Below are 24,721 nucleotides of genomic sequence, written 5' to 3' on the forward strand. Positions count from 1 at the left end.
TGAAACCTTAGGATGTTTATTGTCTACTTCCTAACCTTCTGTTCCTTCTCAGTGCCACCTCAGTGAGAGAACATAGAACATAGAACATAGAAAATACAGCACAGAACAGGCCCTTCGGCCCACGATGTTGTGCCGATCCTTTGTCCTCTGTCAAGGACAATTTAATCTATACCCCATCATTCTCCTTTATCCATATACCTATCTAAAAGCCGTTTGAAAGTCCCTAAAGTTTCTGACTCAACAACTTCCCCAGGCAAGGCATTCCATGCCCCGACCACTCTCTGGGTAAAGAACCTTCCCCTGACATCCCCCTTATATCTCCCACCCTTCACCTTAAATTTATGACCCCTTGTAACGCTTTGCTCCACCCGGGGAAAAAGTTTCTGACTGTCTACCCTATCTATTCCCCTGATCATCTTATAAACCTCTATCATGTCACCCCTCATCCTTCTCCGTTCTAATGAGAAGAGGCCTAGAATGTTCAGCCTTTCCTCGTAAGACTTATTCTCCATTCCAGGCAACATCCTGGTAAATCTCCTCTGCACCCTCTCCAAGGCTTCCACATCCTTCCTAAAATGAGGCGACCAGAACTGCACACAGTACTCCAAATGAGGCCTTACCAAGGTCCTGTACAGCTGCATCATCACCTCACGGCTCTTAAATTCAATCCCTCTGCTAATGAACGCTAACACCCCATATGCCTTCTTCACAGCCCTATCCACTTGAGTTGCAACTTTCAACGATCTATGCACATAGACCCCAAGGTCTCTCTGCTCCTCCACATGCCCAAGAACCCTACCGTTAACCCAGTATTTTGCATTCGTGTTTGTCCTTCCAAAATGGACGACCTCACACTTTTCAGGGTTAAACTCCATCTGCCACTTTTCAGCCCAGCACTGCAACCTATCCAAGTCCCTTTGCAGACGACAATAGCCCTCCTCGGTATCCACAACTCCACCAACCTTTGTATCATCTGCAAATTTACTGACCCACCCTTCGACTTCCTCATCCAAGTCGTTAATAAAAATCACAAACAGGAGAGGACCCAGAACTGATCCCTGTGGCACGCCACTGGTAACTGGGCTCCAGGCTGAGTATTTACCATCTAAGACCACTCTCTGCCTTCTATCAGTTAGCCAATTCTTAATCCAACTGGCCACATTCCCCACTATCCCATGCCTCCTGACTTTCTCCATAAGTCTACCATGGGGGACCTTATCAAATGCCTTACTAAAATCCATGTACACCACATCCACTGGTTTACCCTCATCCACTTGCTTGGTCACCTGCTCAAAGAATTCAATCAGGCTTGTGAGGCAAGACCTACCCCTCACAAAACCGTGCTGACTGTCCCGAATCAAGCAGTGTCTTTCCAGATGCTCAGAAATCCTATCCCTCAGCACCTTTTCCATCAACTTGCCTACCACCGAAGTAAGACTAACTGGCCTGTAATTCCCAGGGTTGTTCCTATTTCCTTTCTTGAACAGGGGCACAACATTTGCCACCCTCCAATCACCTGGTACCACCCCCGTCAACAGAGAAGATGAAAAGATCATTGCCAGCGGCTCTGCAATTTCATCCCTTGCTTCCCATAACATCCTTGGATATACCCCGTCAGGCCCGGGAGACTTGTCTATCTTCAAGTTATTCAAAAACCCCAACACATCTTCCCTCCTAACGAGCACTTCCTCGAGCTTACCAGTCTGTTTCACACCGTCCTCTTCAGTAATACACCCCTTCTCATTCGTAAATACCGAAGAGAAGTACTCATTCAAAACCTCACTTATCTCTTCCGGCTCAACACACAGTCTCCCGCTATTGTCCTTGACCGGACCTACGGTCCCCCTAGTCATCCTCATATTTCTGACATACGCGTAAAAGGCCTTGGGGTTTTCTTTTATCCTACCCGCCAAGCATTTTTCATGCCCTCTCTTAGCTCTCCTAATCCCTTTCTTCAGATCCTTCCTGGCCATCTTGTATCCCTCCAGAGCTATGCCTGTGCCCTTTTTCCTCAACCTTATATACGCATCCTTCTTCTTCCTAACAAGACTCTCAACCTCTCTTGTCAACCACGGTTCCCTCACATGACCATCCCTTCCCTGTCTGACAGGGACATGCTTATCAATGGCCCCTACTATCTGCTCCTTGAAAAAGTTCCACATTTCGACCGTGCCCTTCCCTGCCAGCATATGCTCCCAACTTATGCTCCTCAGTTCCTGCCTGACAGCATCATATCTACCCTTCCCCCAATTGTAAACCTTGCCCTGTTGCACATACCTATCCCTCTCCATTACCACAGTGAATGCTACAGAATTGTGATCACTATCTCCAAAGTGCTCGCCCACCAACAGCTCTATCACTTGCCCTGGTTCATTACCTAGTACCAAATCCAATATTGCCTCCCCTCTGGTCGGGCAGTCTACATACTGAGTCAGAAAAGCTTCCTGGACATACTGCACAAACACTACCCCATCCAAACTATTCGATCTAAAGAGTTGCCAATCAATATTTGGGAAGTTGAAATCCCCCATAATTACTACCCTGTGACTTCTGCTCCTTTCCAAAATCTGTTTCCCAATCTGCTCTTCCACCTCCCTGCTGCTATTGGGGGGCCGATAGAAAACTCCCATCAAGGTGACTGCTCCTTTCCTGTTCCTGACCTCAACCCACAGTGCCTCAGTCGGCAGATCCTCCTCGAAAATTCTTTCAGCAGTTGTTACACTATTTCTAACTAACAATGCCACCCCCCCCACCTCTTTTACCACCATTCCTAATCTTATGAAAACATCTATAACCAGGTACCTCCAAGAACCATTCCTCCCCCTCACCTATCCACGTTTCAGTGATGGCCACAACATCGTAGTCCCAAGTGCCCATCCACGCCTTCAATTCACTCACCTTATTCCTGATGCTTCTTGCGTTGAAGTATACGCACTTTAACCCTTCTCCGTGCCCATCTGTCCTCTGCGACAGTGCTACCTTCCCCAATACCTCACTACACTCTTTGTCTTTCTGAGTGGACCCACTGGTCCCTGGACTACAAGTCCGGTTCCCATCCCCCTCCCAAACTAGTTTAAACCCTCCCGAACAGTACTAGCAAACCTCCCTCCCAGGATATTGGTGCCCCTCTGGTTCAGATGCAGCCCGTCCTGTTTGAACAGGTCCCATCTTCCCCAGAATGCAGTCCAATTATCCAAGAACTGGAAGCCCTCCCTCCTACACCATTCCTGCAGCCACGTGTTCAGCTGTGCTCTCTCCCTATTCCTAGCCTCACTATCACGTGGCGCCGGCAACAAACCAGAGATAACAACTCTGTCCGTCCGAGCTTTCAGCTTCCAGCCTAACTCCCTAAACTCACTTCTAACATCTGTGCCACCCTTCCTTCCTACGTCGTTGGTGCCAATGTGCACCACGACCTCTGGCTGCTCCCCCTCCCCTTTAAGGATCCTGAAGACGCGATCACAAACATCACGGACCCTGGCACCAGGGAGGCAGCAAACCATCCGTGCGTCTCGCTTGCGCCCACAGAACCGCCTGTCGGTACTCCTCACCATCGAGTCCCCGATGACTAGTGCTCTCCCGTTCTCCCTCCTTCCCTTCTGAGCCACAGTGCAGGACCCCGTGCCAGAGGCCCGTTCACTGCAGCCTGCCCCCGATAGGCCGTCCCCCCCAACAGTATCTAAAACTGTATACTTGTTGCTGAGGGGAACGACCACAGGAGATCCCTGCACTGACCTCTTCCCACCTCTAACTGTTACCCAGCTGCCTTTGTTTTGTGGAGTAACGACATCCCTGTAGCTTCTATCTATCACCCCCTCAGCTTCCCGAATGATCCTCAGTTCATCCAGCTCCAGCTCCAGTTCCCTAACACGGTCTGATAGAAGCAGGTTGAAGTGTCACACCGCTCACACAGTGAACCCATTAACTCAGCAGTGGTTAATGGCCTCTCTCTGCTGGGTCATAGAATGGTCCTTCTATCACTGACAGCAATGTAGCATCTGTGCTGGTTGACTGCTGCTGACCCCTCTTCTGCAGTCTTCTGGGACAGCCAATTCTAAGGGCTGAAAGTCTTTCCATCTCTCCTTCTGTCATATCCCAGCTGTCAGCTTGTGGATGACCAGGAATCTGCATTAGGGCAGACCTTTACCCGTACCTGAACAGCATAGTGCCTAACATCAAGATAATCTCAAGCCAATCTCCTAGACTCTGTCGATTGAAGCCCAGGCTCTCAACAACAAACAGAGCTTTGATGAGCAAAACTCCATCAGCACTTGGGCTTTCTTTTCTTGGAGACTCTTTAATAGGACATTCTGGAGTTATCATTCACTCCATTGTGCTCAGCTGCTACATGAAACCCTCTCTCATACCTACACAGATGTTGGAACATCGTTGCTATATATACTCCAACATTCCATGCAGGGAATGCAAAGGTATTAATGAAGAACCTCTGATAAGTAATGCGTACAGCCTGGTATGTCACTCCTGTAAGGTATGAATTGCTGTATACTGCAGCATTTGTCCGTCTGTCTATAACACTGTCCTTTGCGATCACCTCCCTTTGTTCCTGCTCACTGGTATTTGGTGCATTGCTAGTGCTACTTCCTGACTCCCTATGCAATTCCCACAAAGCGAATGCATCTGGGCTGGCGTTGCAGGGTCTCGACTACTTGATGAATGCTCAGGAGATGGATCTGTTTCCTTCTCCTCCCTGGTGCCAACTTTCTTGCCTTGGAAAATTTTATGAGGTCACTTTCTGACTCTCCCCTATTGGTGGGGAACCCGCCCACCAGCAGCAAATATTGGAAATTCGTGGGCAACTTGCCAACAATTTTCTGGCTTCCTCCACCCCACCACCATGTAAACTTGAAAAATAATTTCCATTCTGTTTCCCATATAAACTTAAAGTTAAACCAGGCTCAATCTTGAAATCCTGACTAATGACACTTCATCTAGTTTTTAAGGATGTTCTTTTCTTTTGGCATTCAAGTTGGTTTGGTATGTTAACTGAACCAGGAAGACCCTTGTGTTACGACCAGGTGAGAAAGGGGTCTAGGGGTTCCCTCTCAGCCTTTTCCTGGTTTAACCGAAACAAGGTTAAATTTTAAAACACTGTGTTTTTAGCCCCCCCCTCAATGAATTCTTGTTCACTGCTTTCCAATTGCAAGGCAAAGAAATCAAATCAGACAGGTTTTCTTAGATTTAAACAAGAAAGGTGAAAGTTTATTAACCTTAAACTCTAATTCGGTTAACGACTACGAGTATGCAACACGGCCACAGTAGCATGCATACGTGATAAACACACATGCAGATAGTGACAGAAAAAGTAGAAAGAATAAAGGGGAAAAGTTTGAGGCAATAGCTGGGTGTATTTACAGTCATTTGAGTTCAATGTGGAGTCCTTGGTTGCAGGTAAGTCTTGCTGTTTGTTGGGGCCCAGTGCACGCTTTAACTTGTTTCGATGTAGAAGTCTTTTCTCACTTGATGTTTAAGCGACTTCAGTGAGTCCGGGAGACTTGTGAGAAAGCGAGAGAGAGCCAGCCAGGAGAGAGGCTCTCTTGTTCCGGGTTCTGTTGCAATCTACAGTCTGACTTCAAACTGTCCTGTGAGCACAATTCAAAACTCCAAGTTGGCCAGCAGGTTAGTCATGTGAATAACTGTTTAAAGAAACTCCTGCGTTTGTGAATTTCAAAGCTGTCGGTGGGAGGGTGGGGGGGTGGATGGTGGGGGGAGGGGGTGTAGTGCTGTCACTTACACCGACAAGATGCCCATTGCCCAGACCAATCTCTGTTAATCGAATCAGTGGGCAATTCTTTTGTATCTCCAAGCACTGTCTCTTAGTATGCAAATGTTTTCCCAGCCAATGCTAATCTCTTTACACAAGACATCTCTTCACTCTTCACAGTTATGTCTCATTCTTGGCAGGTGGGGGTCTTCATGACATTTGTTTCAGAGGTTCACAAAACATCAGCCTGTGAATCATCCGTTTGGGCCTTGGATTGTCAGAGATATTGGTGCATTATTGGAATTGCCCATGATTTTCCGACATTAAAATTAAAGATTTTATTTAACATGTGCTGAACGAAAGCAAAATAAACTCACATTGATATGCAGCACTTCACCATCCCATAGTACTTTATAACCGATGAATTACTTTTGAAGTATAGTAACTGTGGTTCTGTGGACAGATATATCAACCAACTTGCTGTATATATTTGGAAGTACTGTGTAATCTGTAACATAGCATGATAATGAGCTTCTACGAACAGCAAAAATGACAAATGGCCAGTTAATTTGTTTTGAATGCAATAGTTGAGAGATTGAAGTTGTCTTCCTGCTGATGATTTTCTGGCATGCATTGTCTGGGAGCATCTCTGCATATTGGGAGCGTGTGGTTGTGGAATCAGCCCATTGTACACACACTGGTCTTGAATTTCCTTGAGCCTTTTGCCATTGTAACCTCACTGGAAGTGTCGTGGGAACCATGTGTAACCGGGATTTCTACTGCACTTCCAGCAATGCAGCACCAGATGGTCCAAGGAAATTCAGAACATTTAAAGCTTATTGTGACTTGTCTATCCACTGCCTACTTTGAAGGTCATTTTTGCATCACTATGCTCTTTGAAACCCACAGTGTACATCAACATTCAGAAAAAAGCCACTAATTTAAATTATGCTTCATTAAATATTCATTTTAAACTTAATGGCATGGAATATCCTTGGACTTATCCTGCTATGCTGCATATACAGCAAAGGTACAGCCATGTGGCGGCAGGATGTCCAAGGAAATCCAAGGCCAATAAATTCAATAGTAAATGTGACAGCTGGTATGCTTCATTTGTTTATTTAGAAATACGTGTTTGAGTTGCGTAAAGTTTGAACACTTTGTTGAGTCAGGATATGTTATAGATTAGTTATAGATATAGTTGCAAATTATTCAAATAATTCAAATATGTTCACCTTTGGGCAATTATGCATATTTGAGTAGTGTTACGCATGAGTACAGTTATATTTGTTCCTTGACTGGAGGCTAAGCTCATGCAGGGATGTGCAAGGAGATGCAGCAACTAGGACAAAGATAGTGCATAATATCTATCGTGTTTGTCTTTATAAAGACAGGTAATGTATTGACAGAAGTTTTTCGTTCTTACAGTATCAACAGTCTTTGTTCTGATAGATAAGTCCCAATTCCCCCTCTAGTGTACAGATGAATACACTACATCCCTCCCTTCCCTAGACTGAATGCACATTAATTTTCAATAAAGTAGACTTTCCAAAATATAACATTCAAACTTTCAAACAATATAGTCCGTCAGGTACAACATGGGTCTCCAAAAGGAGTACATCAGTACGAGCTGGTTGATCTGGATATTAACATAGCATCATCTGATTCAGAAGCACTAAAATCAGCATTGCGTTTGATCTGTATGGCATGTTAGAAGTTTAGCAGTGCTAATACTTCCATGAGAAGAAAGATGCATTTTTAACCATTTAATGGTTTGAGTAGTTATTTTGGAACCACAAACTCTTTCTCACTGTAGTATGAATTGCAAATCTTTGGCCCTGGTTTTGTTGTCGTACTGACAGTGAATTTGTCAGCGTTCGCAATCATTACTCCACTGAAACTGGCAGCAACTTCTGTAGTTCACACACGCGCAGTTAAATATAGAAATCCAGAAGTTGCTGTCAGTGATTCTAAGCTTCTCCATAGGATGCACTGTTGATGTCCCCCTAGTCTGCAATCAATGGGAAATCTTTGAACTGATGAGAAGTTTCACTCCTACACTGTTAGTCTCGCTTGAAAAAGTTACATCTTGTTGAATGAGGTATAACTAGGTTTTTAATGGTGTACTAAGTTCATAATTACTGCAAAACACCTTCACTGGCCCTGAAATGCTACTATTATTTGTTATATTTGTACATTTGTCAAATTTCTCCATGATGATAAGAAGTCAATTAAAAAAAAAGTTTTATAGTTTGTTTATCTTTGTTTTAGCTTCTATCTTAATCCAATCATAATCATTTATTTCGCTAGCTGAACTTTTTAAAAAAAAGTTTTTACTTCCTGATTTGCTGTAAGAATACTTCAATGTGATTGCTTACCCTGCTTGCTGACATCACTGCTGCTGCACACCTGGAGAGACCCTTGACTTGGCACCAGATTTAAACTAACATCGGGAAAAGGGAAGTCTGCACCATAGAGATCTTTGCTTCGAGGTCAGTGTCTTTGGCACAGACTGTAAAATCAGGGCCATGATGTTAGCAAGGATGTGCTCACCAACATTGATTTTACAAAAGAAAGAACTTACATTTATAAAGCACCTTTCACAACCTCAGATTGTCCCAAAGTTCTTCACAGCCAATTAAGTACTTTTGAACTGTCAGCATTGTTGCAATGTAGGGAATGTGCCAGCCAAAATTGCACACAGCAAGATCCCACAAGCAACAATGAGATAAATGATCAGGTAATCTGTTTTAGTGATGTTGGCTGATATATAAATATTAACCAGGAGAATAAGAAATCTCCAGAACTAGTCTTCAAATAGTGGCATGTTTTTGTAAAACCCACTCAAGAGGGCAGATGAGGCCTTATTTTAGAATCTCATTCTAAAGCCAGCACTTCAAACAGTGCAGTTCCCCCTCAGCACTCTAGTGTGCTCAAGTCTCTAGACTGTGGTTTGATCCACAACCTTTGAACTAAGAGGCCAGAGTACTACCACTAAGCAGGTCAGAGGCTGGGAATTCTGCAGTGAGTAATTCACCTTCTGATTCCCTAAAGCCTTTCCACCATCTGTAAGGCAAAAATTAGGAGTGTGATGGAATACTCTCCACTTGCCTGGATAAATGCAAATCAACAACACTCAAGCGGCTGGATATCACCCATGACACAACAGCCTGCTTGATCGCCACCCCATCCACCACTTTAAATGTTCACTCCCTCCACCACCATGGCTGCAGTGAGTACCATCTACATGATGCACTGTAGCAATTTGCCAAGGTTCCTTTGACAGCATCTTCCAAACCTGTGAGCATCTAGAAGAGCAAGGGCAGTAGGCACATGGGAACACCACCACCTGCAATTTCCTCTCGAAGTTACACACCATCCTGACTTGGAAATATAACACTATTCCTTCATTGTCATTGGGTCAAAATCTGAGAACTCCCTACCTAACAACACTGTGGGTGTACCTACACCACACAGATTGAAGCAGTTCAAGAAAGCAGCTCGCCACCACCTTCTCAAGGGCAATTAGGGATGGGCAATAAATGCTGACCTTGCCAGCAATGCCCTCATCCCATGAATTAATAAAAATCTCCTTCATTTGTGCCTTAACATTCTGATCTTTTTCATGATCTTATTGTATTTGGAAGTGATTGCATGTTGCACAGTGATTCTCAATTTGTGATGCCACTAAAATGATGAAACCAAAATAACCAGGCACAAATTCTGAGGCTTCTTGAGACTGATCAAGTAGTAGGTCCAGACTGCTCAGTTGAATGATTTATCTTGGCAGTGTTCCACAATAACTGCTGTGCTTGGCTTTACTCCACTGCAGATTAGGTATTGTCAAGAAGACCCCATATGCCAAATGAGAAATATTAATTTAATTGGTTGGAAACTTACATTAGACTTTTAATAGAAAAAAGTCCTACAGAAATTTTTAAAAACAGCAGCAAAGATGACCATTGCAATTTGCATCTGAATTACAAGAAGAATGAACTGCAGATAGAAGTCTGAGAAGCCCTGGACCCAGAACAATGGCTTGCTCTAAGTAATTGAATTACCTAGGATTGCTTCTTTAGCACGGCAATCAAGGCCATCCGGACACATTGACTTTGAAAGTGCAAACCGCTCCGAGTGTAAATATTGGCATCCTGGAACCTGTGGAGCCAATTCTGAACCTTGAATCGCATTAAAAACAAAGGGGATTAAGAGGACCATGTGACCATCTGCTGTCTCTGGAAAAACAGGAGTTTTGTTGCACTCACAGAAGACAAAGAGCAACTGAGACTGCAGCAACAGAGAAAGCTGCGTACTTCCCTTTCTCTGCCTCTCTTTTGCTCTCCCCAGAAAACATCGAGTTTGAGAACCATCTGCAACTGCGGACCCTCCAAGCCTACAGACTGCTATAGCCAGACACCAGGGGAAGAGAGCTAACTACAATTCTGCCTTCAAGAAAACCCTGAGCAAAGCAGGCCAACCACAAAGTGCACTTAAACCAGCAAGGACTTCAAGAATACAGCTTCAGCTGAGGACTACCGGATCATCCACTTCATAGACAGTGCATTTAAATTCTATTCATTCTGGACTTTAATCCAACCACCAAATGTATTTTTCCCTCTGTAATCTATCTGTGTGTGTGTGTGATTCTTGTGTGAGTGTGTGCATGAATGTGTAGCATATTTTTTTAGTATTACTTCAAATTGGGGTTAGAATGCTAAGTAGAATAAATTTAGCTCTTTCTTGTTTAAACTCAAGAAAACCTGTCCGATTTTTTTTTCAAGCTCACAGTAAAGGAGAAAGGTAAAACATTCACAGAAGTGATAAGCACAACCACTGTTTAAAAGGAATAAACCCTCTTGCGGTCAAAGAAGAGGAAGGGCAAGAGGCAAGCCTGAGACCCTCTCCTCATCTGGCCATAACTGTATCGATTGTTTGATCTGAAGTTGAATGTGATCATGTTTGTCTTCCCACTTGAAAATGCTACCGATAGCTGTTAGATCTCAGAAAGGTTCTGTAATTGTAGGCAACATGGCCATAAAATGGAAACAGTAAGTAACCATACCTAAAAGATTTTGGCCTGCATATTAACAGGGTAAGGTTACATAGGCAGGAAGGAGGCAGTTGTGGGGGGGAGGTGTAGTTGTGGACAAGAAACTGGAAGTTACTCGCATTGTATGTGACAGCTTCCCCATTTAGAATGTTAGCCTGATTGACAGAGTTGGCTTCCAGGTGGTTGGGGAGCAGTCTGGAGCAGGACATAGGAGCAGGTAGGTCCAATCCCTAACTCTGGGGGCAGGTGGTCCAATTTCACGTTGAAGGGTTTCTGATCCTGGCCCTGGAAGGAGGTCGTGGTCTGATCCTGGGCTAGATTCTAATTCCAGGGGGTCAGATCCCTGACCCTGGTTGGGCTGTGGCTGATCCCTGGGGGTATGGGACCGATTCCAGGGATCTTTGCAATGGGCGGTGTGTCAGATGGGGCGGAGAGTTTAGGGGGCCAGTTGGGAGCATTCCTGCTCCTCCTGGCCCACCAGCAAAACTGTAAAAGCGCTTACCTTTTCCCCAAAGCTGTCCTCACCTTCTTTCAACTGCTGGGTTTCCCAAGGCCTGGGAAACCTGGTCGATCACTGTAAAATGTGCAAAGCATTACAATGTGTTCCAACCGCATTAAAATAATCCTGGGAGTAGGCTGGCTGCCCTCCCCTTGTCCCAATTTCATTAAACCCGGAAGTCGGAGAGTTGGAGACCAATTGGTGTCATATTTCAGATTTTTACATCTGCCCTGAACATAACCCATTGTCTTGGGCACTACAATTCAGCCCTGTTTGAATTAGAAAGCTGGGCAAGGGGCACAACCTAGTCTAAATGGTGGGAAATGCCCAGCTGGCAGCTCTGGTACTGATTTCTTGGATGTTTGTAGGCTCTGGGAAGGTTCCTTCATTATCAATAGCAGGTGCCTCCACCATTAAGGGTGTATCTAGCACACCTCCCTTGTTGCAGATGCTGTAGACAAATTACCAGTTCTGGATTTTCCACTCTCTGTACCAATCCCCACTGCTCAGCAACATCTAAAAAATGGCACCAGTAGCAACAGTAATAATTTATAAAGAGGGGCCAAAAGTTCAAAATAATTTTCTCAATCTTCAGAGGTCCAGGCGTATTGGAGGTTGGACCTCACATTTGCCATTCAGTGGCTTGATACACCTGGTTTCATCAGGCATACCACTATCAATGATCTGCTGGGCCTCTATATGGCCATGGACACGAGAACTCCCCGTGTTGTAGTCTTTGCGTCACACTGCTCCCTCGGTCTATGCCTCCTCTCCATCCTCCTATACTACTGGCCTTGTTTTGACCAGGTAGTTTATTCTCCTTTGCCCCAATGCAAGGCTGGCACTTGGCATAGCCAGGTCATGCCTGGAATTCTTTGAATAACTAGTCAGATTGTACATTGAAGCACCTCTGCTACTACAGATGTACTGAATAGTGACTTTGTATTGTTTCAGGCCAATAGGTGGAAGATAAGAAATTGCGAATCCATTGGGGGTAACAAAAAAATCAGGGAGGTGTAAGACAGTCTATTTTTTCTTGAAAATTATCCCCAAAATGTGTTCTGCAAACATTGTAATCTAGCTATTCTCCTCCCGCTGGTTTCAGGTTCCTATCCAGCTTTGAGAAACACATGTTTACCTCTTTGATGATCTCATTCAGGTGTGGAGCATTAAATCGTTCACTCTTAATTGGCTTGTTTGCTGCTATCATACTGACGTAAAGGCATATATCATTAAGTTTCTTGAGCTTGGAGATCCAAGGTGTAGGATCATATGTATCTTTAATTATACCTCTATCCTCCAACATTTTTAGCCTGCCTCAACTTTCATCTGTAGAGGATATGGTATCATGCAATGACACTGAGCAACAGGGATAACAGAGTGGCCAGTATGTACTTTGGCTTGAATGGCCTTCAGCTTGCCGATGTCATCAAATACTTGAGTAAATTGAAAATAGCATCCTATGATGTTGATATATTGATACTACATTCTGCTGAGAGTAGACTAATGAGTTGTATTCTGCGAAGGGGTTCTGAAGAAGAGTTATATCCGACTCAAAATGTTAACTCTGCTTCTCTGTCAACAGATGCTGATTTCCAGCACTTTCTGTTTTTATTTCAGATTTCCAGCATCCACAGTATTTTTCTTTTATTACAACAATAATTTAAATTGGAAGCCATTGAAAATGTACTACTGATGTTGGTTCATGACTGATTATTGAATTGTTGGTATACTGTTATGATATGGTGAATAAATATGTTTCATTGTTGTGTATTCTAGTAGCGTAGATCGAGTGTTATTTAAAAAAGTCTCGGGTTCTTTGTAGGGCGAAAGAATAACTTGTTGATGATATACAGATATAACTATTTCCACTCTCTACAATTCTGTCTAGCCAGCACACCTTGTGCTGCTTCTAGTTTCTTCCCAGCTTAATACCCATATGACCATTACCTCATCATCACTACAGTGGGAGGGGTTTACTCTTACTGTCTCAAATATTAACCTTTACAATCATCACCGCCAGAGCTGCATATGCTACATTCTGTATCAGTAACTTGTGGCATATTGTGCAGCTTTTACCAGGTATATTTCAGCAGATATATATCTAGGCCACCATATGTTATCAGATGTTTTATTCAAGGTCTAAAGCTGGATGCTCAGTACCTTGCTCTATGCCAGCGAGGCCTGGACAACGTATGTCAGCCAAGAGCGACGTCTCAATTCATTCCATCTTCGCTGCCTCCGGAGAATACTTGGCATCAGGTGGCAGGACCGTATCTCCAACACAGAAGTCCTCAAGGCGGCCAACATCTCCAGCTTATACACACTACTGAGTCAGCGGCGCTTGAGATGGCTTGGCCATGTGAGCCGCATGAAAGATGGCAGGATCCCCAAAGACACATTGTACAGCGAGCTCGCCACTCGTATCAGACCCACCGGCTGTCCATGTCTCCGCTTTAAGGATGTCTGCAAACGCGACATGAAGTCCTGTGACATTGATCACAAGTCGTGGGAGTCAGTTGCCAGTGATCGCCAGAGCTGGCGGGCAGCCATAAAGGCGGGGCTAAAGTGTGGCGAGTCGAAGAGACTTTGCAGTTGGCAGGAAAAAAGACAGAGGCGCAAGGGGAGAGCCAACTGTGTAACAGCCCCAACAAACAAATTTTTCTGCAGCACCTGTGGAAGAGTCTGTCACTCTAGAATTGGCCTTTATAGCCACTCCAGGCGCTGCTCCACACAGCACTGACCACCTCCAGGCGCTTACCCATTGTCTCTCGAGATAAGGAGGCCAAAGAAAAAAAAATGCTGGATGACTAATAGCACCAAGAGATGTGATTTCGTTTCCTGCATGCCTTGGCAGTCTTTGCCCTATACCAGCCAGTCATCAGAATGTGCATAATTTCCACTGCCGCAGTAATACTTGTGGTTTGAAGTGACCTAGCTTGACTATGGATTCATCTTGGCATAATGGAGGGAACAACAATGACAAGAAGTTGTACTTATATAGCACGTTTAGTGTAGGAAAATATCTAAGATACTTCACAGGGACATTATAAAACAAAATGTGACACTGAGCTACATATGGAGATATTAGGGCAGATGAACATAAGCTTGGTCAAAGAGATAGGTTATAAGGGGTGTCTTAAATGAGAAAGAGAGGTAGAAAGGCAGACAGTTTTTGGGAGGGTATTCCAGAACTTAGGGCCTTTGCAGCTGAAGGTGGAATGATTAAAATCAGGGATGCTCAAGAGGCCAGAATTGGGGGAGCACAAATATCTCAGAGGGTTGTAAGGCTGGAGGAGGTTACAGAGATAGGGAGGGATGAGGTGATGGAAGGATTTGAAAACAAGAATGAGAATTTTAAAATTGAGGTGTTGCTTGACTGGGAGCCAATGTAGGTCAATCAACACAGGGGTAATGGGTGAACAGGACTTGGTACAAGTTTGGACAGGGACAGCAGAGTTTTGAATGACCTCAAGTTTATGGAAGGTGAGAGGTGGGAGGCCGGCCAGGGACGTGTTCAAATAGTCAAGTCTGAAGATGACTAAAGCATGGATGAGGGGTTCGGCAGCAGATGAACTGTGATGGTGCTGGGGTGGGGGAGTCAGGCAATGATACGGAGATGAAAACAGGCAGTCTTACTGATGGCGTGGTTATGTGGTTGGAAGCTGATCTCGGAGCCAGATAAGACACCAAGGTTGAGAACAGTCTGGTTCAGCCTCAGAACATGTCCAGGGAGAGGGATGAAGTTGGTAGCTAGAGAAGGGAGTTTGTGATGAGGACCGGAGACAATGGCTTTGGTCTTTCCCATATTTAATTGGAGGAAATTTCTGCTCATCTGGTGCTGGGTGTCAGAAAAACTGTCAGACAATTTAGAGACAGTGGAGGCATCAACAGGTGTGGTGGTGAGGTAGAGCTGAGTGTCGTCAGTGTACATGTGGAAATTGACATTGTGTTTATGGATGATGTCACTGAGGGGCAGCATGTAGATAAAAATTAGGAGGGGGTCCAGTGATAGATCCTTGGGGGACAGCGGAGATAACAGTGCCAGGGCAGGAAGAGAAGCCATTGCAAGTGATTCTGTGGCTGAGACTGGATCGATAAAAATGGAACCAGGCGAGTGCAGTTCCACCCAACTGGGCAACAATGGAGAGGCATTGGAGGAGGATGGTGTGGTCAACTACACCAAAGGCTGCAGACAGGTCAAGAGTGTGAGGATGGATAGTTTACCACTGCCATAATCACATAAAATTATGTTGAAAGGAGTCATTTTGATACTGTGGCAGAAACCTGATTGGAGGGATTCAAGCATGGAGTTCTGGGAAAGGTGAGCAAGGATTTGGGAAGTCACAGCATGTTTGACATTTATTAATGATGTGGAATTGGGTATACAGGCCATAATTTCAAAGCTTGTAGATGATTTGAAATTTGGAAATGTAGTAAACAATAAGGATAGAAAAAGATGTTAGGAAGACATAAACTGGCGCAATGGACACACACATGGCAGGTAAAATTTAATGCAGTGAAGTGTGAAGTGATACATTTTGGTTGGAAAAATGAGGAAAATCAATATAAAATAAATGAAACAATTTTAAAGTGGGTACAGGAACAGAGAGATGTGTGGTGTTTATGCACAAGTCTTTGAGGGTGGCAGGGCAAGTTGAGAAGGCTGTAAAAAAGCCCATGGGGTCCTTGGCTTTATTAATAGAGGCATAGAGTGCAAGATCAAAATAGTTAAGCTGAACCTTTATAAAACACTATTACGTCTCAACTCCCATACTGTATTCAGTTCTAGGCACCACACTTTAGGAAGGATGTCAAGGCCTTAGAGAAGGTTCACAGAAGATTTACTTGAATAGTATTGGAGTGATGGAATTCAGCTATGTGGAGAGACAAGAGAAGCTGGGCTCGTTCTCCTCAGAGCAGAGAAGATTAAGCAGCGATTTGATAAAAGTGTTCAAAATCATGAAGGGTTTTGATCGAGGAAATAGAGAGAAACTGTTGCCAGTGGTAGAAGGGCCAGTAATCAGAGGACACAGACTTAAGGTCAAAAGAAACAGATGATGTGAGGGAACTTTTTCTTATGCAGTGAGTTGTTGTGATCTGGAATGCATTGCCTGAAAGGGTGAAGGAAACAGATTTAATTGTAACTTTCAAAAGGAAATTGGATGAAAAGAAAAAAATTTAAGGGCTATAAGGAAAGAGTGGAGGAGTGGGACTACTTGGATAGCTCTACCAAAAAACTGACACAGCACGATGGACCAAAAGGCCTCCTTCTGCGCTGTATCGTTATATGATTCTTGGGGGGCTAAATTGCACAGTTATCCTGTGCCTGTTCATTGTAATGCAGGCAGCACACCAACTTCATGTTGCCCTGCTGATGTGAATGATTTCAACATCCAGCCAAGGCTAACCACGCTGTTGATTGACTGGACAGCAGGGAGCCAATACTGTGAGTGGCTAGCATCACTTGAAGCCTGCATGGCTTTAAGGGGAGCTGCATTGTAACTGGAGCAGGTGCTGGCAGTTGTGCAGTAAGTGAATTTGACCTGGGAAACATTGAAGAATGGCACAACAGGGGGGAGAGTGAGCTCCAAGATTTTTGGACACTGCAGTAGATGCCTTGGTGGAGTAGATGGAAAGGAGGACAGATGTCCTGTATTCGTAGTGGGCCAGGACACATTCCAGAAGGCCATGTGAACAGTTAGCCATGGAGGGCAATGCCAGGTGTCAAGCACCAAGGACCTGGGTGCAGTGTTGCAAGAGGTTAAATGACCTTACACAAGTGGTCAAGGTCAGTGAATGTATCATCAAACGCCATATCGCACCATCTGCATTGTGACCCACAGTCTTCAAATCACCACATCCCCATCTCTCACCTACGATAATATCTATCAATCAGGACTCATACCTAACATTCGTATGCTTCATTGTACCTTCATGCACTTAGTACTGTTGCAAACCTCACACCCACCTCATAGCAAAGTATTCAACCATGACAGCTACATCACCCAAACAGATTGTATAACACTCACTGACACATTTCCCTCTCCCTTGCAGGACAAGGTGTTGCACAACCAGTGGCAGCAGGAGCTAATCAGAGAGTGACAGGCATACCTATGTGTCCTAACCTCTGTGGAAGAAATGGTGCTGGCCATTATTGGGACAGCTATTGCTGAGGCCGTGGCAATGATAAAGATGACAGTATCCTCAAAACCTGACCCTCCTTCTCACATCCTACTTCCCCCCCCATCCCATAATCTCTTCTGATTTACAAGCTGCAAATGGTGCAATTATACACCTCTTACTTTCTCCCCTCCCCTCACCACAACCTTACTGTTGTGCCACCTGGCCAGATCGTGGAGGAACAGCAAGAAGACAGTGATTGTGAAGATACTCCATCACTCAATTTCACACTTGCAGCCACCAGCTCAGACACTGACACTGTGCATAATTTAGAGGATTGTGTAGAGTCAGGATCTGCACGAGGTGAGACACCGGGCACAAATGGCCTGCAACCAAGCAAAGACGAGGATAGTGCAAGTACCGTTTTGCCAGATGGCAAGACGCACATGGGTTCTGCTACAGAGGACTACAATGGGTGGGGCACAGAAGGAGGCTGATGAGTATGCACAACAAAATACTTGGTGCTATAGCAGGTCAGCCAGAAAACCTGTGGTCAGTGTCAAGGAACATGGACAAGTCCAGACACCACTTTGTGCAGAGCTTGGACCATTTCCTTTCCAGTATGGAAGTGTTGGCCACTCCATTTTCACAATTGTATACCTGCTTGCATGATACAGCACCTGATGACCAATGTTGCAGCTTCCAATGCAGCACAAGCAGCAACTACCCAAAATATAGGTGCTGCAGTGGAATCTCAGACAGCTGCCATGCAAACTCAGACTGCTGCTATCATGGCTGTGGATGCCAGTGTGCAAAGGGGCTTTCAGGGTGTCAGAACACTCCAGCAATCTGTCCCCTAGTCGATTACCAGGATTGCTGAAGCACTGCCCCAGGGGAATGTCAATGCCTTGTAAGGCATTTCCAGTAACAGAGGGAAGGTAAGATGTGTAATGGTTGGTGAACGGGGAATTGGGGTTGCAGTTATTGGTATCGCGCTTGGATGATTTCTTTACGGACAGCCCGGGCAGAAAGGGGCTGACCAGGTTGCTTTCTCTCTTCCTCTTCCTTTTTACCCTGCTCCTGCTTCTCCTCCTACTCATTCTCATGCTACTGAGCTGCTCAGCGTATAGCTGGTGACAAGGGCTGTGTCTTCGTTATGATGTGGCTGTCCAGCATACAGCAGATCACAACAAATCTTTTCACATGCTCTACCACATACTGCAGGGCTCCTCCAGTGCAGTCCAGGCAGTGGAAGCATTGTATCAGCATGCCAATGGTCTGCTCTATCATATGTCATACTCCAGCATAGCTTTTATTGTATACATGCTGCCCATGTGTGCATGAGTTGCTTGCCAGACTCAAGAACCATGTTGTCAGTGGATATCTCTTGTCATTCAGTACTCACCCTTTGGTTTTCTGTGGTGGCTCAAATGCAGTTGATATATCAGACTGCTGCAGAATGAAGGCAGTGTGACAGGGGTCGGGATTCCAGGCATTGACCTGCATGATTTGCTGCCTATGATCACACAACAGCTGTACATTGAGGCAGAGTTGGCATGCAACGTCTGTAAAGTGATGTGTGTGCAGTCAGTGGCACCATGCACCATGGGAAACCTGTAATTCAAAGCCACATGCTCACTCCACCTGCTGCTCTTTGGCAAGAGAGACTGAAGTGCAGTCAGCTCTCATTTAGTAGAGAGACTCAGTGACCTCCCATACTCAACAGTGGATGACAAACTGTGAGATGTTGCAAATACCAGCTCCTGCCTGGAAGGAGCCAGATGCATAAAAGTTCATCACCACAGTCATCTTCACAGTTAATGGCAATGTGTTCCTTGCCTGCTCTGAGTTGCAGTTGTGGCTGGAGCAGGTGGCAGATTTCAGTCCTTACTGAAGTGCAGACATCTCGCACATTGTTCCTCGCTGAGGTTCAGGTAGGAGAATTGCTCCCTGAGCACCCTGGGTGGATCCCTCCCCTAGCAACATGTCCTGTTCTCTGTGGCCTGTGTTCATTTTCCAAGTCATGCTGTATTCCAAGGGAATGGCTACTTAATTCTCCCATTTCTGGGAGTAACTGGTTTGTGCAGAAGCCCTGAAGTCAGCAAAAAGCTGTTCAGCACCTGCCACTCCAGTCCCTGTAATCTTAGGAAACTGGAAACAACAATAGGAAGTACCAAACACTTGTAGAATCGGAGCAACAGTCAGAAGAATGTAACCAGCATGTAATCTATATGAAGTTGATGATTCCTTTAAATAGGACTATGAGGGGTCATTCCTGCTCCTGAACATATGTTCAGCTGTGCAAGATTAAGAGAGGGTGTTAGCTATAGTGTTGAGCTCCAAAATGGCACCATTGCATGCTAATTAACGTCATGATCTGCCTGCTCTGCAAGCTTCCAGCGGATGTCCAGTGCACTGGCTAATGCCCTCATCTATATGGCATCCAGCAGGATTAGCTCCTCAAGTACGCACAGGCACTGTGGACACCAGTTTCGAACTCTAAGGGCACTCACAATGCCCATAACAACAGACATTAATGAGACTATTTCTCTTCCTTTGATTCTATAATGCAAAAGGCAATGCTACCCTGCTGCAGTTAATGGTGCTATATAAATCAAGTGGTTGTTGTTTTATTGATCACATCAAAACCTATGATGGCACACTCAACCCATTTCACCCATTGCCCTCACCTTAAAGACACTGAAGTAAGGCCATGGCTAGATTGAATGGGCATAATTGAGGCGATCTCTAGACCAAAAAGACCCATAAAAGACCAAAGACCAAAAAAGTAACCTATGTGTGGAGGCAGAAGATGTGGGTATGGTTCTTAATGAATACCTAGCGTCTGTCTTCACAAAAGAGGGAGATGATGCAGACATTGTAGTTAAGGAGGATGAGTGTGAAGAATTGGATATGATAAACATAGGGAGAGAGGAAGTATTAAGGGGATTAGCATCCTTGAAAGTGCAGAGATCACTAGGGCCGGATGAAATGTACCCCAGGCCATTAAAAGAAGTCATGGAGGAAATAGTGGAAGGTCTAACCATCATTTTGCAATTCTCACTGGATAAAGGTGTGGTGCCAGATGATTGGAGGTCTGCTAACATTGTACCTTTCTTTAAAAAGGGAGCGAGGGATAGACCGAATAATTACAAGCCAGTCCGTCTAATCTCGGTAGTGGGCAAATTATTGGAATCAATTTTGAGAGACAGGATAAACTGTCACTTAGAAAGGCATGGATTTGTTAAGGGGAGGTTTTGTCTGACTAACTTGATTGAATTTTTTGAGGAAGTAACAAGGAGGATTGATGAGGGTAGTGCAGTTGATGTGGTTTACATGGATTTTAGGAAGGCTTTTGACAATATCCCACATGGCAGACTGGTTTAAAAAAGTAAAGCCCGTGGGATCCAGGGGAATGTAGCAAGGTGGATACAAAATTGGCTCAGTGGCGGGAAACAAAGGGTAATTGTTGACAAGTGTTTTTGCGACTGGAAGGCTGTTTCCAGTGGGGTTCTGCAGGGCTCAGTACTCGGCCCCCTGCTTTTAGTGGTATAAATTAATGATTTGGATGTAAATCTAGGGGGCATGATCAAGAAGTTTGCAGACAACATAAAAATTGACCATGTGGTAGATAGCGAGGAGGATAGCTGAAGACTGCAGGACTGGTCAGGTGGGCAGAAAAGTGGCAAATGGAATTTAACCCAGAGAAGTGTGAGGTGATGCATTTGGGGAGGTCAAACAAGGCAAAGGAATACACAATAAATGGGAGGATACTGAGAGGTTTAGAGGAAGTGAGGGACCTTGGAGTGTATGTCCACAGACCCCTGAAGGTAGCAGGGCAAGTGGTTAAGAAGGCATAAGGAATCCTTTCTTTTATTAGCCGAGGCATAGAGTATAATAGAAGGGAGGTTATGCTGGAACGATATAAAAAATTAGTTAGGCCATAACTTGAGTACTGCGTGCAGTTCTACTTGCTTCATTCCAGAAAAGATGTAATTGTACTAGAGAGGGTACAGAGAAAATTTACGAGGATGTTGCCAGGACTGGAAAATTGCAGCTATGAGGAAAAATTGGATAGGCTGGGGTTGTTCTCCTTGGAACAGAGGAGGCTGAGGGGAGATTTGATTGAGATGTACAAAATTATGAGGGGCCTGGATAGAGTGGATGGGAAGTGCCTATTTATCTTAGCAGAGAGGTCAGTGACTATGAGGCATAGATTTAAAGTGATTAATAGAAGGATTAGAGGGAGGGTGAGGAAAATTGTTTTCACCCAGAGGGTGGTGGGGGTCTGGAACTCACTGCCTGAAAGGGTGGTAGAGGGAGAAAATCTCATCATCTCATTTCATTTAAAAGGTGCCTGGATGTGCACCTGATGTGCTGTAACCTGCAGGGCTACAGACCAAATGCTGGAAGGTGGGATTAGGCTGGGTGGCTCTTTTTTTTCAGCCTGCGCAGACATGATGGATCAAATGGCCTCATTCTGCGCCGTAAACCTTCTATGATTCCATCATTCACATTGCTAGTTACTCAGATGAATATAGATATATGGGATACACTGAAGCTATGAACTAATTTCAGAAATACATCGGGCTTACAGCTAAGCAAAGTCTGTGTAAACTGCAGGAGTAATTAATCCTACTAATACCTCCCAGATTCAATCTTACTTCCTTCAAATTACTCACAGATCTTTTAAATTTGCTTGAACAACTTGATGGTTCTTACAATGCCAGCACAGTTTTTGTTCCAACAGAACACTCTCAGATCACTTTCTTGTCTCCAAATGAATACAACGTTAACAGCTACAAAATGGTTGATGGTAATGAAAAACTGCAGGCAAAGAATTGTTGGTCTGGTAGTCCTGTTTTTGTAAAACACCTGAGGACCATATCACAAATAAAGTGTCAAATTGCAGCAACAAATACAAAAAACTACTGTAAAACGTATGTTAAAAATATATGTAGAAATTGTAAGTAAATAGGCATTTTTTCAATTATAATCAGGCATCCAATCCATACTGGTCAACCCGTGGCTGTTCCACAGTAGGATCAGGGGGTCGTTTCCATTGTCCTTCCTGCCGACATGAGGTGATTCTGGACAGACATGGAGTCTACGGGCTACAAAGAAACCTACTCGTTGAAAATATAATTGACTTATACAAGCAGGAATCGATCAGGTAATGCTGCAGTATTAATGTCAACTTCTCCTGTACATCATCATTAAAACTTGATACTTGAAGTTGAAAATAAAAGTAATGTGTCTTTGAAATAGATTTACCATTTCTATTTGGATATTATGTACGATCAAAGTTTTCAATGAATTACACAAGAGCTATGACCACATTGTGTGGTTCCATTTAAGGAAACTTAATTAACATACACAGTTTGAATGAAAAGGGTAACAGATATTCTCGGCTTAATGACAATATCTATTGAGGATGGTTCTGCTCCTTCACATGGTTGGACAAATATTATTTCTTGTATTTTTGGTCTCAGGGAATCAAGGGGTATGGCGAGCGGGCGGGAAAGTGGAGTTGAATCCTAAGATCAGGCATGAACGTTTTGAATGGTGGAGCAGGCTCGATGGGCCATATGGTCTACTCCTGCTCCTATTTCTTGTGTTCTTCTAGGCCATATTCCCCTCTTTAATAAAAGCAAAATACTAGAGATGCTGGAAATCTGAAATAAAAACACAAAGCGTTGGAAATGCTCAGCAGGTCTGGCAGCATCTGTGGCGAGAGAAACAGAGTTAACGTTTCAGGTCAGTGAACTTTCATCAGAACTCAGTTTTGTTGCTGTGTTCTGTGTTGTGAACTGAGTTCTGATGGAAGGTCACTGACCTGAAAGGTTAACTCTGCTTCTCTCTCCACAGATGCTGCCAGACCAGCTGAGTATTTCCAGCACTTTTTGTTTTTATTCCCCTTTACCCTGATAAAGTTATTGAAAGTTGCTGATTCACAAAAAAAAATTCAAATCAACAATAATAGCCAAAAAATGTTCATAATAATATTTCTTCATAACAATTTGAGTTATGAATGACAGATGCACAATCTTTTGAGAATACCTGATTGTGTTTTTAATATAATAATCAAAAACTTGTTATTCAGCTCCAATGAAGTACCCAGAACTGGTCTATGGTGTGTGTTGCGTTTACTAATCTCAGCTGAGGTGTGACAATGGTCCTTAGCACCCTGGGGTTAGTGATAGAAAAATATTCTAAGGTTCTCACTCCTTATGTCTGCTAGAAAGTACAAGAGCCTCAGGAATGACAAATTAGTTCTAAGTGAAAATTGTTTTGTTGTTGTTGTGAGGTACATCTATGTCTTGCTCTGTTCTTTGCTTACAAACCTGATTAAAGATTGCAATTTGCAGCTAGCTTGATGTTGTAGACAGTAAAGAAAAGACTGTGGGGAAAAGGCAGGGACATGAAGCTAACTGGATATTTCTTTCAAAGAGCTGGCACAAGCATGATGGACTGAGTGGCCCCCTTTTGTGCTTTATAATTCAATGGTTCTGGAAGAGTGTAAGATGGGAATTCCTGCCACCTGCAGCCTGATGCCCATTTCATTGGCATCTTTTGTTACAGGAACTAAAGTATGATAATCAATGCACCAAAATGTTGCAATACAGGTAATTGTGTATGTTCCAAAATCTCTCAACCCATTAAGAAACCATTACATTTCAACTGGTGCATCTTTTACTGCCAATATAGTGACTTTAGGGACCAAACTTTGGGGTGTGCTTGTATCCAAGCTTCAACTTGGTAAGAGAACTGTTTCAGGCAACAGTGATGGAGGGACTCTGAAACTTTGTAGAGTCCACTATATCTTGACCAAGCAGATCAGTGGTCATTGGGAAGAGATGCCTTCAACTGAGGGTATGCATGCAACAGAAGCTGCAGTTCTAAGCCATCATATAGATGCAGGTCCATCAGGGTTATTTGTAGATGCAGGTAGGAGGCCTTCTGTCCCACGTGCAACTTGCCAGTTGGCTATGTAGTCAGCCACCAGCCCCATTCCTTCAACTTAGTAGTAGGGCACATGCACAAACAACATAGATAATCCATAGCACACAAAGGGGAAACACAACAGCAAAACATATAAAAAAGGTAAAACAAGAAAGACTTGCATTTATATAACACCTTTCACAAAACACTTTATAGCCAATTAAATACCCTTGAAGTCTTGTCACTGTTGTAATGTAGCAGCCAATTTGCACACAACAAGCTCCTACAAATAGCAATGACCATATAATCTGTTTTAGACATTGATTATGGGACATACATCAGCTAGAACACCAAGAAGAACTCCCCTGCTCTTCTCAAACAGCAT

General features: G+C 44.0%; 1 protein-coding gene across 3 annotated transcripts in view; it reads left to right on the forward strand.

The window, feature by feature from the left end:
• Positions 1 to 24,721, forward strand: part of LOC137370005 (tripartite motif-containing protein 54-like) — a 139,439-nt gene that overhangs the window by 16,420 nt on the left and 98,298 nt on the right. For all 3 annotated transcript variants that reach the window (XM_068031920.1, XM_068031919.1, XM_068031921.1), the window contains exon 2: positions 22,395 to 22,567. In XM_068031920.1, coding sequence (XP_067888021.1) covers positions 22,395 to 22,567 — 173 coding nt within the window. The remainder of the gene's footprint in view (positions 1 to 22,394; positions 22,568 to 24,721) is intronic.

Source organism: Heterodontus francisci, chromosome 5 (genome assembly GCF_036365525.1).
Source record: "Heterodontus francisci isolate sHetFra1 chromosome 5, sHetFra1.hap1, whole genome shotgun sequence".
Lineage (NCBI taxonomy): Eukaryota > Metazoa > Chordata > Chondrichthyes > Heterodontiformes > Heterodontidae > Heterodontus > Heterodontus francisci.